This window comes from Colossoma macropomum, unplaced genomic scaffold (assembly GCF_904425465.1).
Source record: "Colossoma macropomum unplaced genomic scaffold, Colossoma_macropomum, whole genome shotgun sequence".
In the NCBI taxonomy this organism is placed as follows: domain Eukaryota; kingdom Metazoa; phylum Chordata; class Actinopteri; order Characiformes; family Serrasalmidae; genus Colossoma; species Colossoma macropomum.
The window spans coordinates 3,865-21,333 of NW_023494871.1; the positions used below are offsets into that span (position 1 = coordinate 3,865).

Genomic DNA, 17,469 nt, shown 5'->3' on the forward strand with positions numbered 1-17,469 from the left:
TGTCAAGTTATAACAATAATAATATGCTATATGTCTGAACTTAGTTTTGGTAAACAAAAGAAAACCATACTGTTATGAGAAGCTATTGTGTTAAGTATAAGTAATATGATTTGTATTACTAGTCAGGGCCAGTAGCAGATATTCACACTTAAAAGTAAAATGATTTGCTTTTGAAAACAGGGACCTTGAAAGAATCTGACTTCCTAAACTGATATAACTTGAATTGAGACTGGCCCAGAATGATCTTCACCTTTAAAATGACTAGGCTATATTGTATAAAAAGACTTTCTTGTCTGTATGCTGCTAAAATTCACCTTAATAGGAAGGAATATTCATATTCATATTTTTTTTATTAGGCCCCTTCAGGCTTGGACTGCCCATCTGCAGTACTGGGAGATTTTCCGGCTGGTAGACTGACTACTCGGTTGTGCAAAAGGTAAACTAAACTGGAGCTGAAGGTATCACTGAACCTCACGTGTCAAAGTATTTAAAATATCTTATGTAATGGAAATGATTTTCTCTGGAATGTTTGAGTGACTGAGCTGAATATGGTACTGTACTTTGTGAATGTGTATCTTACAAAATAGGTTAATTAGTGTCACATGATTTACATTTTAAGCTTGGAATCACCTTTCATTAAAAAAAAATAAAACTGTAACAGGCATCTTAGAAAATGCTATGTAAAGTTATTTGTCTGTGCAGTAAGTGTTTATTTGTTTCAGATACACTAACAATAGAATAAATACCAATAAAGAAATATCAGAACATTATTGATTTTCTGTGTGTTAGCTAAACAGTTTCCTAAATCTCTCCTGGATAAAGTCCAGCACTTACATTCAGCATCCAATACCGATTTTATATAATCAGTCCTTCATTAAATTAAATCAGGTGCTGCTGATGGAAATGAACAAATCTATGTGGTGGCTGGAGTGCAGAGAGAAGTCAGGAGCAAAACTATGTTCTTCTAACTGTATTAATCTAAACTACATAATAAATAACTTCACTGACAAATTAAACATTATTTTTACTGTATTTGTATTTATATGTATTTATTTCAGTGTTATGTAGCAAACCAAATACATTAGACGCTACTGGTTTTAGTGGCATATCTTGAGAGCATCAACTTGTACTGAAGAAACATGCAAATTGCACTGTCTACACTTTTTTATTTATTGAAAGTAATTTTTATGGTGGGGGCATTAACTGTTTTTTGCACTTGTGCCCATATGATCCTAGTTATGCCAGTGAAACCACCAACATAAAGGATTAAAGAGCATTGGGCCACTAAAAACTCACCATACCATGAGAGAATAGATCTTCCAAAAGTAATATAACTTGGTTTCAGTCTGGCCAAAATTGGTCTTCACCTTCAAAATGAGCTTTAAAAGCCCTTATTCTCTCTATGCACCAATATACAGACAAAAAGGGTTAAAACATGTTGAGGCACTAAAAAATTATCGTTACTTGAAAGAATAGATCTTCTTAAAATAACCTAACTCGGTTTCAGACTGACACAGAGTGACGTTCACTTTTTAAAATGACCCTGATATGTTGTATGAAAGCCTTTAATCTCTATATGCATCTATGTACAGACACACAAAAAAGGATTTTAAAATGTTTCAGATATTTTTGGAAGACCATTTCTTTCATGTTAAACCGAGTTTTTAGTGGCCTAACATAATTCCTACGTATGACATTATTGTTATAATTAAAACAACGATAATGACCATTAAATTAATTAAAGTGTTTTTAGACAAGACAGCTCAAAAAAGTAGACCTGTTTGTCCCTTTATCAAAACAATAACAGCATAAGAGTTCAGAATATTTTTAGTGCAAATGGATTTAAGAAGCCAATTCACTACATTTCAGAAGTTTTACACAGTTTAATGATGGAAAAATGACATCTACAGGCAGAATATCATCTCTGCAGGAGCATTTAAGGTGGGCTTTAATGTAATGTAGTAATGTAGACAATATGCTTAATGGTGTTCTGTGACATGCTGAGAAATTGGACAGTGCTCAGAGATGCCACCATTGACTATTTATCCATCTGGATTACATATGCTTGAGTAGAAGCAAAAGTGTTTTCATTTGAAAATACTCAGGAAAGTACAATTCCATTAAAATGTTACTTGAGTACATGGAAGTCAGTAAATGTAACTAACATGTAACGATTATTGCTTTTTTTTAAAACATGCTCTCTCACCAACACCACATCTGTCCACATTTACTCCCTTGCTGAACTGTATTTAGTAAACAGTGGCAGCTGATCAGGCATTGACTGATGCTGTAGTGAAATCAAGTTTATTAAAGCCTGTTATTCAGTGTCCTGTTCACACTTTAAATGTGAAACTCTTCACAGGGAGCAGAGAGCAGTGTGTCCAGTGTCCTACTGTGTCTGTGCAGAGTAAAAACCCCATGATGGAGCCTCATTACTTCAGCAGTGTTGAGGAATCCTCTGACTTAAAGTAAGTCATATTCTGTTAGTATTCATTTTTCATTTTTTTTCAGTTTGAAAATGGTTAATTGTATTTGTTCACAAGAGTTCCAGCTATACAGCATGACATTTAGATATGATGTATTTTAGGTAGTAATGTTAATTTAATTTAGTTAAGCTTGTATAACTGTGTATACTTTGTCAAAAGCAGCTTGTAGTCAAGGATGTAGTGGTTAAGGTAAACTCTAAACTTTAGTGGTGCCCAGTCGTGTAACTGCAGAACAATGGATGTTATAGAGTTAGTATATTTTCAGCTTGTGATGAAACTGTTCCAATAGGTATAATAAACCCTTTCTCATGTGTCTCTGCATCACATTTCCAGACTGCAGACATACAGGGCTGAACCTCTAGAGCCCAGCTGTGTGTCTATGAAGAGCAGCAACTCAATGTTTCTGCCTCCTGTTTTCAGTAATGAAAGAACCATTAGTGACCTGAGGTGAGATGTTAACACAACATAAGTTTCAGCTGCACAATTCAGTCATAGTGGTAAATTTATCTCCCTGGCTGGCTAGCATAATGAATGAGCTGGGAGAACTGGTGAAGAGTTAAAGGGAGCATAAAGAGTGAGTACAATGGCTCCCCTTTGACCTGAAAGCTATTCTGAATAACATGAGGAGGCCTTTTAAAAGAGAAATGAAGGGGAGGTTATGCAAGTGTAAAAGGAAATTAAGCAGAAGAAGAAACAGGGTGAGCAAGAACTCCTATAGAAGAAAGGTGGAGGATAAGAAGAATAACATGAGGAACATATGAAGTGGTATGAAAGAGATTATCATCCCCTTCAGTAGATCAAGTAGAAAATTTGACTGACTCAGCGTAAAGATGATTGGGAATGTCACAGAGAAAAAAGATGTAGCAATAATAAGTTCAAGAATGAAACAGTTATTGACAACTGTGCTATAAAATGTTTATTCAGGAAGCGGAACAATTGATCAGGGCTTTTGGACACCTTGACTGGTCCCCTTTTAGCTTAAATAAATGTTAACGCAACATCTTTATTTTTATCTGTTTTGACAAGATGACAAGATTCATTTTATAACATTATGTTGAATAGCATTTTTAATCCTAAGTGGAAACCAGATCTCTTAACATTTGAATTCTAATTACTATAAAATATAATCCGCTGTCTGATGTAGCTATTTATCTGCATTCATGTCTGTATTTATATCTTTTTCTTATGTCTCCACATCACATTTCCAGACTGCAGACATACAGAGCTGAACCTCCAGAGCCCAGCTGTGTGTCTATGAAGAGCAACAACTCAATGTTTCTGCCTCCTGTTTTCAGTAATGAAAGAACCAGTACTGACCAGAGGTGAGAAATAAACACAACATGTTAGTGAGTTTCAGCAGCATGTTTCAGTCATAATGGGACATTTATCTCTGGCTAGTGTGATGCATGAGCTGGTGGAGAATAAGGGAAATAACATGAGGAACCTATGGAGTGGTATGAAAGAGATCATCAGCATCTTCAGCAGATCAAGTAGAAAATTTGATTCAGAGAAAAAACATTTGTGAAGGCCACAGAAAAAGAGACGCAGCAATAATACATTGCAAGTTTAAGAATAAAACAGTTATTGTGAACTGTGCTATAAAATGTCATGATTTTTCTTCTGATTGTTCATTTAGAGGGCTGGACAATTGATCAGGACTATCTGACAGCTTGACTGGTTTTAAAGAAGTGATGACACTAAATGTTTAATTTATTTTTACCTCTGCTGATAAGATGGCAAGATTTAATTATGTTGTCTTTTGTAACACGTTTAATCCTGAGATTATGAAACCAGTGATCTCCAAACTGCACTCCAATTCCTGTAAATATATTCAGTTCTCTGCTGTAGCTTTTTCATCTATATTTATCATTTTGTCCATATTTTTTGTATATTTCCTTTTCCCTTTTGTTTCAACATCACATTTCCAGACTGCAGACATACAGAGCTGAACCTCCAGAGCCCAGCTGTGTGTCTATGAAGAGCAACAAATCAATGTTTCTGCCACCTGTTTTCAGTAATGAAAGGACCAGTACTGACCTGAGGTGAGACACTGATATAACGTTTTATTATTATTCATTTATTTTGTTAACAGTTTCAGCTGCACATTTCTGTCATAATGGTAAATTTATCTGCCCTAGCATGATGATTGAGCTGTGAGAAGGGGAGGTTAAGCAAGCGCAAAAGAAATTTAAGCTGAATAAGACACTAAATCTTTATTTTTATCTCTGCTGACAAGATTTAATTAGTTACATTATCCTCAATAAAATTTTAATCCTGAGTGAATGGAAACCAGATTTCCTAATATCTGAATTCTAATTTCTACAGAAATAATCAGCTGTCTGATGTAACTCTTTATCCACATTTATGTCAATATATACATCTTCTTATTGTGTCTCTGCATCACATTTCCAGACTGCAGACATTCAGAGCAGAACCTCCAGAGCCCAGCTGTGTTTCTATGAAGAGCAACAACTCGATGTTTTTGCCTCCTGTTTTCAGTAATGACAGAAACAGTACTGACTTGAGGTGAGACTCAAAAATAACCAGGGTTGGGATAGCTACTGAAAAATTAGTAGTTACCTACTTTATAGCTACCTTCCCAAAATTTGTAACGAGCTACAATTTAGCTACTTTTCAAAAAAGAGTAGTGGCTACTTTTTAGCTACTTTCAGAAAAGTAGTGCACCACTTTTTAGCTACTTTTTCCACCTGACAAGTTGTTTTCCAAACAAGCCCAACTGAAAGTGTGAACAAGACACTGCATTTAATCATGTGCCAGAAAGAAACATACAATTGAAAAACTGCAAATATACAAAAAGATCACCAAAAACTAACATTTAAAGGTGTGATATCCAACAAAAAATCAGACTAAGTAAAGGCAAAGGAAATCATTCCAGGTATTTTCTAACAAAAATCAACTAAATTAGTTGGATACAAACCAAATAATTTTGTGCAAAGCATTGTCAACTGTTGAAATAAAACTGCTCCAATTTAAACATTTCAGCAAGATCTACAGACACGACATTCAGATTCCTTTGTTAAACTTCAGTAATAATTTATCCTCAAAATCCTCATCCTCAATCCTCTGTTTGAGGTGAGAATCAGGCCTGTGCAGCTGAATAATCTCTCCACTGCTGCAGAGCTGTTGCAGCGCCACAGCAGAACTAGATTTGTAGGTAAAATATCATAATCCTCCTTTGCTGTAAAATCGCTATAACACACAGTTCTAACACAGTTTTCACAATAAATGGTCTTAAACAGAAAAGAGAGAGATTTAAGACAAGCATCGATAATTTGAAAATGAATGGACTTATTTGTACTTATAATCACTCCAGCTGGTTTCCTGATACGTTTAATCTGCAACAAGTCGCAAAGCCTAAGTCAGCTTCTCATTCTCCTGCTTCTCATTTGTCCCGTTCCATCTTAAATGGCGCAGCAGTACAATCTGAGGGTATCTCACTTTCAAGCTGCTAAATGCTTCAAAGAACACTCTTGAATAACTTTTAAATATACAATACTGTGAATGTCACAAACATGTTTCTAATCCGCTGACTATATTTTGCTCTGAAAGGCTCGATTATGGCTTGCGGAAAATGTAACCAACTTTGGTTTAAGTTTGTTTCCCATCGGGCTGATGAAATCTCCTGCACTGAAGTGCACTCACACAGATGTGCATATAGCCATCAGGATGGAACTGACAAAATTCCAGTACCAGAGGCTCTGTGTACATGTGGGAGGAGTGTGTGAGGCTGAAAGGTCTAATTCAGTATTGGCAGTTTTTTCTCCTATGTGTGAGGGAAAATGCCTTAGACTGCTAGTGGAGCATTTACATGCATTTCTTCTTTTTGGAAAGTGGCTCTCATGCAGCATGATTGGAGGACTGTGCTGCACATGATTCTATACACCTAGTATGTAGGGCTGTACAGTATGGACATTAAATGTGATGTTTGATAAAGCTGTTGGATATCACTATGACAATATGAGAAGCAATAACATATTATTAAAATGGTGTGTCTCTGGATGTGATGCAAGTGCAGGCTTTTTTGGGTGTGTAAACAGAAATCTAAATAATTTCTATTTTAAGCAAACATTGTAGTACAAAATTATAAAAAGCCTCAGTGTACTACTGTAATTAAAAGAACTACAAACAGTTTAAACAGAAACAAAACAGCTACTTACACCAGAACTTCAAGCACATTTTTTTTGCACTGAAAGGCTAAGAAACAGTCAGCATTACCTGAACAGTTTAATTTTTTGTACACGCACATAAAATGAATACATATTTTTGTTTATTGATGTTTATTTAGTTTTTAAGTATATTTGTTGGGACAGTAGTTATTACTGCCTCACACACTTAAAACACACTACTGGGTGTGAGAACAATGCTAATGTTTGATGTGTTTTTACTGGCTTGTAGTTCAGGATGGAGTAGTTTTTTAGCTGTGCATGTGTGTGTTTTATTATCGGCTGTTTAGCTGAATGGTTATTTAACTCCACATGAGAGAGCAGAGTTCAATCCCAGCATAGGGAAACACTCATTAGGCTTCTAACAGTTTGTGCTGGCAATGTAATCAAATCTGTCTGGTGCTACTTGTTGGAGTTAATTTGATCTGTCCTGTCATCGCCACTCTAACGATGTATTTATCACGGAAACTCAGATTTTGATAACAATAAAAATGCAATTCATTGTACAGACCCACCAGTGTTTGACTGTGTCATTACTACAGTACATTGCCTTGTGTCTCACGCTCATTCTTTTTCTTCCATTCTCTCTCTTTTCTCTAGGTGTGTCAAGGATGTGTCGCTCCAGTATCAGTCCAGGTGTGGAGTGTGTGAGCAGATTCAGACAGATCCAGTCTCTATCAATTGTGGACACAGTTTCTGTAGACAGTGCATCAACAGCTATTGGAGCCAGTCTGCTCAGTCAGGAGACTTTGCCTGTCCCCACTGCAGAAAGAGGACTAAGACATGTCCTGTTCTGTATCAACTCATAGAGGAGTCCATGAAACAGGAAAAAGTGGATGATGTCCTGCACAGAGTCTTAGAGAGACACAAAACCAGCATGAAGGACAGATACGAGAGCTTATTTGAGGGATTCAAAACACAAGAGAATAAAACCCTCCTGAACAGGATTTACACTCAGCTCTACATCATAGAGGGAGAGAGTGAAGGAGTGAATGAAGAACATGAAGTTTTACAGATTGAAAAAACACTCTTGGACCAACACTGGCAAGATACACCAATTAACTGCTTAGATATATTTAAACCTGTACAGTGCACTGTAGAAGAAATGGAAGAAGACAGTATCAGAACTGTGATGGCTGAAGATGTCAGATATGAAGTAAGAGAAGAAGTTAAAGGTCCACAAGTGCAGAAACTCAGAACTGTGCTGACTAAAGGCATTGCTGGCATTGGAAAAACAGTCTCTGTGCAGAAGTTCATTCTGGACTGGGCTGAAGGAAAAGCCAATCAGGATGTAGATTTGATGTTTGTGCTTCCATTCCGAGAGCTGAACCTGATTAAAGATCACCAGTACAGTCTTCATAGACTTCTGTGTGACTTCCATCCTGAGCTCAGAGATCTGGACACAAAGATATATGATGAGTGTAAAATGGTGTTTATATTTGATGGCCTGGATGAAAACAGAATTCCACTGAACTTCTTACAGCGTGAGAACCTCTCAGACATAACCAAGCTATCATCACTGGATGTGCTGATGACCAACCTCATCAAAGGACAGCTGCTTCCCTCTGCTTACATCTGGATAACCACTCGACCAGCAGCAGCCAATCACATCCCCTCTAAGTACATCAACCGTGTGACAGAAATTCAGGGATTCAATGACCCACAGAAGGAGGAGTACTTCAGAAAGAGAGTCAGTGACCAAGACCAAGCCAACTTCATCATCTCACACATTAAGAAAACAAGGAGCCTCCACATCATGTGCCACATTCCAGTCTTCTGTTGGATCTCAGCCACTGTGCTTCAGCACATAATGAAACAGGGTATTACAGAAATCCCTAAAACTCTGACTGCAATGTATTCATACTTCCTGAACACTCAGACAATCATGAGGAATGAGAAGTATGAGGAAAATTCTGAGATAAATCCAAAGGATCTCTTGGGATCCAACAGAAAGTTGCTTCTGAAACTGGCTGAACTGGCTTTCAAACAGCTGATGAAGGGCAATGTGGTGTTCTATGAAGAAGATCTGAGAGAGTGCGGCATTGATGTGTCTGAGGCCTCAGTGTACTCTGGCATTTGCACTGAGATCTTTAGAGAAGAATTTTTGCTCTACCAGAGGAAGGTCTACTGCTTTGTTCATCTGAGCTTTCAGGAGTTCCTGGCTGCTCTCTATGTGTTTCACTGCTATGTGCACCAGAACATGGAGGAACTGAAAGTTTTTAAGATCAAAAAGAACAAAAAGCAGTCTGACAGTGTTTCATTGGAAGATCTGCTAAGGGGAGCTGTACAAAAAGCTGTAAAGAGTGAGAATGGAAACCTGGATCTGTTTCTCCGTTTTCTGCTGGGAATTTCACTGGAGTCCAATCAACAGCTCTTAAAAGACCTTCTGACTCAAACAGTGAGCAGCTCAGAGAGCATCGACAAAACAGTTCAGTACATCAAACGCCTAATACCAACAGAGAACCTTTCTTCAGAGAAATCCATCAACCTGTTCCTCTGTCTCACTGAAATGAATGACCAGTCTTTATACAGACAAATTGAAGAATATCTAAAATCCAATAAAGGCTCGAACAAGACACTCTCTCCTGGAGAGTGTTCAGCACTAGCCTATATGCTTGTGACTTCAGAGGAGGTGTTTGATGAGCTGAACCTGAAAAATTACAACACATCCGGGAGTGGTCATTTAAGATTGATCCCAGCTGTGAGCAACTGCAGAAAGGCTATGTAAGTGTGAAGTCTGAATTAATGTATTTTAATATTTGAATAATGATGGCTGAGAATGTCAAGTTACCAAATATCATTTCCTGTTATCAGTGGGATAGAATGGCTAACAGATTGTGCATACAAGTAACAAGGTAGCTGTTTCAGTGAGTATTTTAGGGATATTAAGTTTAGATGCATTACCACCACCTGTAGAAATTTCACCTCAGTAACTCTGACCTGTAACAGATACACACATCCCCACAGTGCCTGAAATCCCACCAAAACACTGATGATCTGTATAGCTATATATAATTGCACATAACATGTGGAAGAACATTTTGTAACTTTAATGGCTTCTGACCCACACAAGCGGATGAACTTGAATTTCACGATTGTGTTGAAAGAGTAGTCAGAAAGAACTCGGTGAAAACTTGGTGAAGGATGTGTCCTCTGAGGTTGTGAGCGAATTATCCACTATTGTCATCATATCGTCATCATTGTAACGCTGATTTTGCATCTGAGACATAAACATGGAGTCAGATCTTCAGTTTGAGCCGCATGACGTGGTCCGAAAACTCACACAAAACTGTCCCAGTACCTCTTTTAAATTATTATTTCAGGCTTTACAGGATGACTAACAGCGACGTATGCTTACCATATTTTAGTGTGTTCTTTTTTCTCCATACTCAGTAATGCTATTTCTTTCAGTTTCCTTAAAAAATTACAATAGTGCTGTTTTAAGTAGCACAGTGGGTAATGATACCGCCTTTTATGCAGGAGAATGAGGTACAAACACACATTATTGATGGCAGTGTGAATATTTTTGGCTGACATTGGAAGAACGCTTAACACTTAATATGCTGTAAATTTAGTGTAAATCATGTTTGGGTTAACCTTTTGTCCCCCTGCTCTCTAAAATGTCTGTGCACAAGCCTGCTCCAATAAATACAAATTCTTAAACAGAACTTTCAATTGCTATGCGCCTCACAAAATAAGCCCTAAAAATCACAATTCCTAGAAAGAATATGTCTTCATAAAAAAAGTCTAGTGGGCTTTCACTTTACTCTGGTCGAAATGCATTGTGAGGCCAAGTTTTGATCAACAGCACTATTAACTAAAGATGGCAAATGACATACGGTCTTTTTGAGTTGTTTTGAATTTTTATCGTTAAATTTTTGACGCAGTTGTGATTTTGTTATATCACTGTTGTTTAAAGACTTTGCTTTTTGTATTTATTCTATGGACAAAATCTATTTGTATTTATTGTTATTTGTATTTATTATTATTTGTGTTGTTATACTGTTATGATGATTAACATAATAATAATAATAATAATAATAATAATAATAACAGGAGTAATATTATTATTCTCACAAGCACAGAATCCATATGCAGATTTAAACTGCTTATACAGAACCATGTTTGCAATGTAGAAATAAAAGTAACACCACAAAGCATTATACAAGTGATGACATTAGCATTCAGTGTGCTGCATACACAAGAAATGCACAGTAGTGACAATAAACATGTGAAACACCTTGACATAATGTTGTGCATGGAGGAAATACAGAAGCATTGTTAAATAATATGTGCTGCTGTACCATAGCAGCAGGAAAAATGGGTGAAGAGGCAGGATGCATGCACAAGTTTTGTTTTTTACCGTCCAGCTCAGCAGTGGGAATTAATGTACATGCAGAATTGAAAAAAACAGCTAGAACGTGGAGCTAGAACAAAACTGAGACAGAGCATGGTTGAGACTGGAGGGCGGAGTCTGGCCATGGATACTGTGACATCCACTTTACAACAACACAGTAGTTTGCAAATATGATCTGTGAAGCAAAAGGCTAATATGGTGTGTCAGCTCATTCTCTCTCTCTCACTTTCTCTCTAAAAAAAGAGAAAAAGAGGCAAAATGTGGAAAAAAGATGTGCAAATAAAATTGAAAATATTCTCATAGAACAAATATTCAGATTGAGCCAATTATTTATACTTTCTGAATAAGTATGTAATGGAAATATTCCTACTATACAAAAGTGCTACTTTACACATGAATTTCATTATTTATGATTCATGGGAGCTTCAATTCCACATTCTCTGTTTTAACTGTAACTGTTTGTCTTGTAGACTAGCTGACTGTAAACTCACCACACAGTCCTGTGAAACTCTCTGCTCTGCTCTGAAATCAACAAAGTCACTCCTGAAAGAACTGGACCTCAGCAACACCGGCCTGCAGGACTCAGAGGGGAAGCTGCTCACTGCTGGATTGAGGAGTTCAAACTGTGTACTGGAGATTCTCAGGTGAGCTTTCTGTAAATTCATTCCTGCATGGAAAAAGTTAGGCTGTGAAAGCACAGTAAACTGTGCACTCAGAATACTCAGGCCATTATTTAAAGATTTTGGCATAATCCAGCTGAAATACAGCCACTCCCTTCAGTGCTCCCTGCAAAGCCTCATTCCCAAAACACATGTATGCATGTTACATAGGCTAAAACACCTGGCAGTTGGTGCTTGAGTGGTAAATGATTTTCAAAAATAAAATTATGACACAAGCAGACATTAACAAAGCTGTTTAGGTAGCTAATGTCAATGAACACAGAAGCTTGTTAACATTAGTACATTGTGGACTGACTTCTCCCGAACCCAGAATCCATTTTTGTGCTTTAGATAAGCTAATATAACTAATTGTTTAAAAACTTATGCTACAGCAGAGTGCATCGCCTCCACAGTTCCGAATATTTTCTCTGCCAATATTTCTTTCAAGAGATAACCTGTTTTCGCAGTGGGTCTTATCAGAAAATAGGTTTGTAACTCCTCATTTGGAATACTTTTCTCCTGTTTAAAGAGCATCTGGGGCAGCTACAGAGAGCACATTAGTATTTCCTCTGCGCATACACCAATAAGCCATGACATTAAAACCACTTCATTGACTTTCATAGTCTATTTTATCAGCTCCACTTATGCACTTTGTAGTTCTGCTATTTCTCTAGATACTTTGTTAGCCCCCTTTTACCCTGTTCTTCACTGGTCAGAACCCCAACAGGACCACCACAGAGCAGGTACTATTTGGGTGGTGGATCATTCTCAGCACTGCAGTAACACTGATGTGGTGTGTTAATGTGTGTTATGTTGGCATGAGTGGGTCAGACACAGCTGTGTTTTTGGAGTTTTTAAACTCTGTTTCCACTGCAGTGTGATTTTTCACCCCATTTCAGTATAAATTGGCTACTACACTGAACTATAACTGTAAAATGTACGACCAATTGTGACAACTAATTGTGATTCAAACAGTTGACACATAGTTGCTTAATACCATATAGTTAATGGGAAGGGTGGAGCAAATACAGAGAAACAGTACTTAAGAGAACATATTGCAGCCATGTCAAAATCTTAATCAGTTAAAAGTGAAATTTTAGAGCCATAATTAATTTTATAAAAGCATTAATTTGGAAGCCTTCACTTTGTAAGTAGTTTACATTCATTTTCCTGCACTATGGTTAATGCCACTCATAGCAATTCTAGCTTAAATGCAGCCATTTGATGCTTGTAAATATACAAGTAGCATGTTCCTCCTTTGAATGTTGCAGTTCAGTGAATCTTCTAGTAAATAATTCAACTTAACTAATTTAACTAATTATAATAAGAAGTGTATTTGTATTTCTGCCATGTTGGCTGTTTAAAAAGGAATGTGTTCTTACATCAGGCATGTTCAGTATGATTAATGACATTTTACTTCATATATATGGAATATGTGAATGCAAACGCACCTGCATTCATGCTACAAAATAGAATCTAGAACCCTTCTGATATATTCTCATAGAACATAAGAATAATGTGAGTAGGGTATTCTAGGTTTCTGGATTTACTATGACAGTCTATTAGTTACCCTCTAAACGCTGCTATTTCTGCCCACTAGCGCATCATTTCATTTCAGTGTCTAGGTATTTCAGTTCAGCAACAAAGGATGAGCTTCAAGAAAATAAACAGTGTTAGTGTCTTTTTGTCTGTTGTTTTCAAATAAATAAATAAATAAATAAATTAATTAATTAATTAAATACATTTTGTCTCATGAAAATCAGCCAACATCTCCATAAAGAAAAATCAGTGACACTTTACAAGGATTCCACATTAATGGATAATTATTTGCTAAAATGTAATCAAATAATACATAATTAAATATTTATATATTAGTTTACCGTAGCACTTAGTAGTTAATTATATATTTTTTATTATTATAATAATTAATTAATGTGCACATATTATTAGTTAGTATTAATTAATTCATTAATTAGTACTTATCAATTAGTAACTTTTAGTGATAGTTTACTTTGTCATTAGTTCATAGCTTATTTTTTATTAACTGTGTGCTAATTGCTGATTTTTACACTGTTAATGACCTGTTAAGTGTGTTTACTCATATAAATAATTAACATGTGAACTTACTAGTACTTATGATTTAGTCCCATTAATTATCTGTAAATCTATTGAATTATTGTTATTAATTAATTACTAGTTTGTGTCCCTCCCAGTGAAATGATCGTTTTTACTAATAAATATACTACAAACTCATGATTAAGACTTGACTAGTTACTGATATCTTAATTTCTCACAACTTGTTTTTTTTTTGTCCCCTTAAGTGGAAAATGTGTTGACATTAACAATTATTGCTTTTTCTAAATGATTCTACACAATAAACCAAACACAATTCAAGAGCAATTCGTTTTTTTCTTTAAACTATGTCCTTCACACTTTCACATCTCATTCGATGACAGGTTGCTCCAAAAAAGAACCATTTAGTCACTCCAAAATTTATGATAACAGTATGACAGATACTGTCAATATGTTCATATTACACTCTGCTGTTTATCACGAGAACTGTCTACATACATCTATGAAGAACGCCCTGTCTTTTAGGCCTAACTAATCTGTCCAGTTAAGTTTCTACTGTGATTCACAGTAATGTGCATCAGCTTAATCAGTTGATTAATTAGCAGATAATTAACTTGACTAACTCATAAGTTAGTTATGTTACTTCTCTATATGAGAAAACATACTTTTCAGTTCATTAGCAGTGTAATAAGCAGCAGTTAATGAATGATAACTAATGCTTAATAAACACTTTATAATAAATAAATAAATAGTAGTTAATGATTTATTCAGATAAATATTGTTTAATTTGAAACCCTTAATGGAAAGCGTTACTGAACAATCAGAAATGGAAAAACGCATAAAAAATTATGATCCGTGATTCTAAAATAGTGGATCTTTATGTTCAACAGCACATCACACATCCCTGTACAGATTTTCACTGTCTGTCCTACTTAACAGCCTAAGTTTGTCTCCAGTTCTTTTTTGATCAGTTACCTCATTAAAAGTGGCACATGATGAGCAGAGCTATGCAGCTGAAGTTAAACATTGCTAAACTTGATCGAGTGGAAACACATGTCAGCATGTTTAGTTGAATTATTGGTGCACTAAGGAATGCAGCAGTGATTTTGGGCAATATCAGCTATTTTTTATAGCACAACCAGAAGCTGTTTAACGCTACTATTTATACTTCCGCGTTAACGAATCTGGAAGTGTGAGAATGGTCTGTTGAGTACTGTTGGGTCAATAATCTGCTTTGTAATCAGGGCTGGAATACTGCATATTGACGGTTTTAAGAATATTCAGGAATCTACTAGTATGGAAAATGATGGAAAAATTTCACGCTTAAAAGGAAGGAAAAGAGACAGGCTGAAATGTGAGTGTGAAGAGCTTGTTCAATCTTATTACAGAGAAATGTGGAACATAATTCTGGGGTTAAATACAGTATTTATCGAACTAAACTGAAAGAATTTCTGACAGGATATTTTATTTATGTGTGTGTGTATATATATATATATATATATATATATATATAAAATGTGTGTGTGTGTGTGTGTTTTTGCTCTAGTTGTTTTAAAAGAGTGCTTATACTTAGCCTAGCTGTCTCTCAAAAAAGCATTCAAAAAAAGACCTATTGAACTATTGTTGCTGCTCCCTCACCCTGACCGATTTTGGTAGTCTATGCCTGTGTCGTTGCTGACGGTCACTCTATGAGATGACCAAATAATGTAGAGGTGATCGTGTAATGTTGATGTTGATGATTTTTTCCTCCTGTATGGGCTGTTGGTTTGAGCAGAGGAAACATTGTTGCACACTGTCAGTTTTTTGCCCAGTGAGTCAGCACAGTCTCTTATTCAGTCACTGATAGATTGACAGACTGATCCTCTGGCCCTTTGTTGAAATACACATGCGTAAGTGAAGTGATTTCAACATCCCTAAATGTAGGACTAAATTAGTAAATAATGAAAAAAAATGGAGGAACACATTAATTGAAACATGTAATGAGTCGTTTCTCTCTTGACCAAATGATGGGACCAGATCTAATCTTAATAAGTTTACAGAATGGCTGTGGTCAAATGAATTGTGAAATTTCGTCTTGGTATCATAGCTTTGGGATTAGTTATTCAAAGTTTTTGTCATTGTTTTCTTTTAAAGTGAAAATTAAAATGAGATCTGTGGGGTAAGAAGGCTCCTATTAGTATAGTACTTCAGAATATTATTTAGATAGATCTTCATCATCAAGACACAAAGTGTTTCACTGAAGTTTCCCTGACTCTAGCTAGCATTAGTTTCACATTAGTTTCTAGTGATCATTAGCTAGAATTAGGCAACTTTTGCTATCTTGCTGGAGTTACGTTAAAAACCAAAAAGAATTGTGAAGATTTTGCCAATGTAATATTATCTAGCTTGGAAACTGTCTTGCTAGTGTTATTAGCGTATGCTGGCAACTAGAAAACAAGTGGTTTTGCTTGTATTTTTCCATTCTCAACAAAAACGTTTAAAATGAATTTTACATTACACATGATTCTTGGTGTCTGTCAGTGTGTGAAAGTTAGTGCTCAGTACTGACCTAGCTAAATCTGTCTTCATGGATTCATTCACAGCAGTACTTAGAGCATATCGGTACATTTCAAACAAATCCACAAGAAGGCAGATTTTTTGGTTTCCTTTGCTTTTCATTTGGGATGCTGATAGCACAGTGGATAACTTTTTCTTAGCAGATGTGCTCTAGCCTAGACGTTCTAGACGTTCTATCGCAATAAGGGTCCTTTATAATTTTACTGTTTAAATGCAAGGTAAATTGATTTATTTGAAATATTTACTAAACATCATGAATCTTTTCATTATTACTATAAATATCAAAACATTTCATGATGGAACATTTCTGGTTGTTAGAATTTTGGCATTCGCTGGACACTGAGGGCAGCTTGAGCACCCTGCACATAATGCCAGGCAGCTAAAGGTGATCCAGCAATAGTAGGCTTGTCATTTTTTTACTTGTATACCAGGAATCTACAAGTCCATTGGAAAGCTGTAGAAAACAGCAATGAAAACATTCACCCCTTCACACCCTCAGTGCTGTGTTTCCTGATCCTGAAACTGAAGTATCTGGAATTCATAGAGACAAAATTTTAAATTAACTAACAAAGTAGCAAATTGTATTGGATTAGTGAACTGTTCTAGCTTTTATACATGTAAATAAGCTGCTATACCATATATACATGGTAAGAAAGATGAAACCATGAGTTAAACAAATAGAACTGATTATACTCATGTCATTTTAATGAAGGAATATTATAAGCAAACTTGAACTTTGTGAGAAAAGAAAAAATGCTGCTGACTTTATTGCCTTTATCCTACTGTAACTCTGTGGAGCCAACTTACTAAGCTACAGATATGCAGGATGTGTGTGTCTAACATGATATATATGATATACATACTTTTTTTTTCTAATTTGCTCTTAATAGATTATCTTCGTGTAATATTGGGAGAAAGTCTTGTGAAAATCTGGGATCAGCTTTACAACTGGTAAACTCCTCCCTGAAAGAGCTGGACCTCAGCTACAATGACCTTCAGGACCCAGGAGCAGAGCTGCTCTCTGCTGGACTGAAGAGTCCACGCTGTAAACTGGAGATACTCAGGTGAGATTTCAGTTTTGATATTCAGGACTTCACCAACACATCTTTTTACATTAAAAGGATATGGTTTATTGAACTTAAAGAACCATACAA

General features: G+C 36.0%; 1 protein-coding gene across 1 annotated transcript in view; it reads left to right on the plus strand.

Moving 5' to 3' along the window:
* The first annotated feature begins 336 nt into the window (after positions 1-336).
* LOC118800349 (NACHT, LRR and PYD domains-containing protein 12-like) overlaps positions 337-17,469 on the plus strand; it is a 76,544-nt gene continuing 59,411 nt past the window's right edge. Inside the window, exons 1-9 of the mRNA XM_036560549.1 lie at positions 337-436; positions 2,363-2,468; positions 2,820-2,933; positions 3,695-3,808; positions 4,415-4,528; positions 4,899-5,012; positions 7,271-9,394; positions 11,498-11,671; positions 17,206-17,379. Of these exons, the coding sequence (XP_036416442.1) occupies positions 2,419-2,468; positions 2,820-2,933; positions 3,695-3,808; positions 4,415-4,528; positions 4,899-5,012; positions 7,271-9,394; positions 11,498-11,671; positions 17,206-17,379 (2,978 nt within the window). The 5' untranslated portion in view covers positions 337-436; positions 2,363-2,418. The remainder of the gene's footprint in view (positions 437-2,362; positions 2,469-2,819; positions 2,934-3,694; positions 3,809-4,414; positions 4,529-4,898; positions 5,013-7,270; positions 9,395-11,497; positions 11,672-17,205; positions 17,380-17,469) is intronic.